Source organism: Primulina tabacum, chromosome 9 (assembly GCF_025594145.1).
Source record: "Primulina tabacum isolate GXHZ01 chromosome 9, ASM2559414v2, whole genome shotgun sequence".
NCBI classification, from domain to species: domain Eukaryota; kingdom Viridiplantae; phylum Streptophyta; class Magnoliopsida; order Lamiales; family Gesneriaceae; genus Primulina; species Primulina tabacum.
This window is the reverse complement of record NC_134558.1, coordinates 19,733,841-19,735,862: the sequence shown is the minus strand read 5'-3', so window position 1 is coordinate 19,735,862 and position 2,022 is coordinate 19,733,841. Positions and strand designations below refer to the sequence as shown.

Below are 2,022 nucleotides of genomic sequence, written 5' to 3'. Positions count from 1 at the left end.
TACACACTTCATCGCTCTCTCAAGCACGCTTAAAACAGCATTACACTCGATCGTCTAAGGATCAAATTTGTGCTACTCAAAACAAATCGTTTATTCACATCAATAACCTTTTGGTTATTAGAACAAGTCTTGTTGTCTGGTGAACTGAGTGTTCCTAATAACCAGAAGTGTAAAATGATCACTAAGAGTTCCAATACAGGCAGTGTGATAAGTCCTGGTTGGAGTGGGCTGTTGCAAATACTTTGTAAAGCCAAAGTCTTTTAGTGGAATCCTTCTTGAAAAAGGAAGAAGGGGTGACGTAGGAGTATTCAATCTCCGAATATCTATAAAAATCCTGTGTTATTTACTTTTTGCAAGCTCTTACTTTTCCAACCGCAATTTGTTAAGTTTGCTAAAAGTTTTTGAACTGTCTATTGGGAATTGGGAACCGTGTTCCGCACTCATCAGTGGTTCAAGTTTCCAACCATTTCAGAAAGAATTTTCAACCGCCTAAAAAACGATTGAAAACTAATTTTAGAAAAGAAAATTTAAAAGAGTTCATTCACCCCCCCTCTAAACTCTTTTCCGATCCCAACAATTGGTATCACAGCGGGGTTTTCTCAAACACTAACATATTTTCAATCACTTATGGCTTCTTTCAATAAAATTTCAATGTTCTCTAAAGAAGATTATGACGATTGGAAAATTCGCATGCAGGCACATTTAGCAGCCCAAGATGACGACATGTGGTATGTCATCACTGACGGGCCAATGAGAATTCTGAAGGTGAATACAGCTGCAACAATAACTGAAGGTGCTCCTCAGATGGTTGAAAAGCACATATCTGAATGGACAGCTGAGGATGAAAAGAAGGCAAATTTGGATAACGTTGCGAAAGATATTCTCTATAAAACTCTGGACAAGAATATGTTCGCCAAAATCAAGACCTGCACTACTGCGAAGGAAATATGGGAAAAACTTACTCAACTATTCGAAGGCAATGATCAGACTAAGGAAAACAAGTTGACTGTGGCTATCCAGAAGTTTGACAACGCAAAGATGAAGCCAGGAGAAACTCTTGCAGAATTTGACGAACGATGCAGCAATATCATCATCGAACTCACCTCACTCGGGAAAGAATATTCCAACAGAGAAATTGCTTTAAAAGTTATGTGAGCTCTTCCCAGAGAATGGGGCGTTAAGACCATAGCAATGCGAGAATCCAAGGATCTGAACAAGCTGGAACTTCGCGACCTATTCGCCGATCTTAAAGCTTATGAGTTTGAGCTTGGTATACGAACTGAAGAAGACCCAGCCACATCGCAACAAACAAAGGAACTGCCAGCTACCATAGTGACTCTTCCGGTCGAAGAGTCCTCAAGTAAGAAATCGGCCTGAGCAATTAAGCAAGGAAGCCATGTCTTTATTCGTTAAAAAATTCAGTAAATTCATGCGTAAGAATAAATCACAGATGAATAAATCTCACTTCAACAAGGTCCATACTGATGATAGTCAAGCTTGTTTTAACTGTGGAAAGAAAGGACACTTTATTGCAGAATGCAACAGGCCACGAAAAGATGAAAAGAAATCAAGTGACAGAAGACGAGTTAAAGACAACAAAAGATTCATCAAAAGAAGAGTCAGCGAGTCTTAGTTGCAGAAGAAGATAAAGACAAATGGGCATAATCAGAATCTGAAAAATCTATTTCTGAAGAATCTTCAAGTGAAAGCGAAGATGAGAAAGTAGAGTATCTCATGGCCAAAGAAGATCAAGAATCTACTGATGAAATAGTATTTGACTTTAACTCTGATGAATTCACATGAAAAGATCTTGTCACCACACTTCATGACATGGTAGATGAGTTTAAGAGGCTATCACAGCAGTTCAATGAAGCCAAAACAGAAAAACAAAACTTGGAAAACAAGTTAACTCTCTCTAGCTGTTCACAACAAAAGAGGTTAACGGTTTGAAAGTAAAGTTAAGTCTGCTAACAGCTAAGAATGATGATCTGCGAAGATTGTTCCATGCTACTTTGAAAGAAA

General features: G+C 38.3%; 1 protein-coding gene across 1 annotated transcript; it reads left to right on the top strand.

The window, feature by feature from the left end:
- The first annotated feature begins 627 nt into the window (after positions 1 to 627).
- Positions 628 to 1,155, top strand: LOC142504286 (uncharacterized). Its single transcript, XM_075617171.1, has one exon. The coding sequence runs from the start codon at positions 628 to 630 to the stop codon at positions 1,153 to 1,155; it is 528 nt and encodes a 175-aa protein (XP_075473286.1).
- Positions 1,156 to 2,022: the final 867 nt, after the last annotated feature.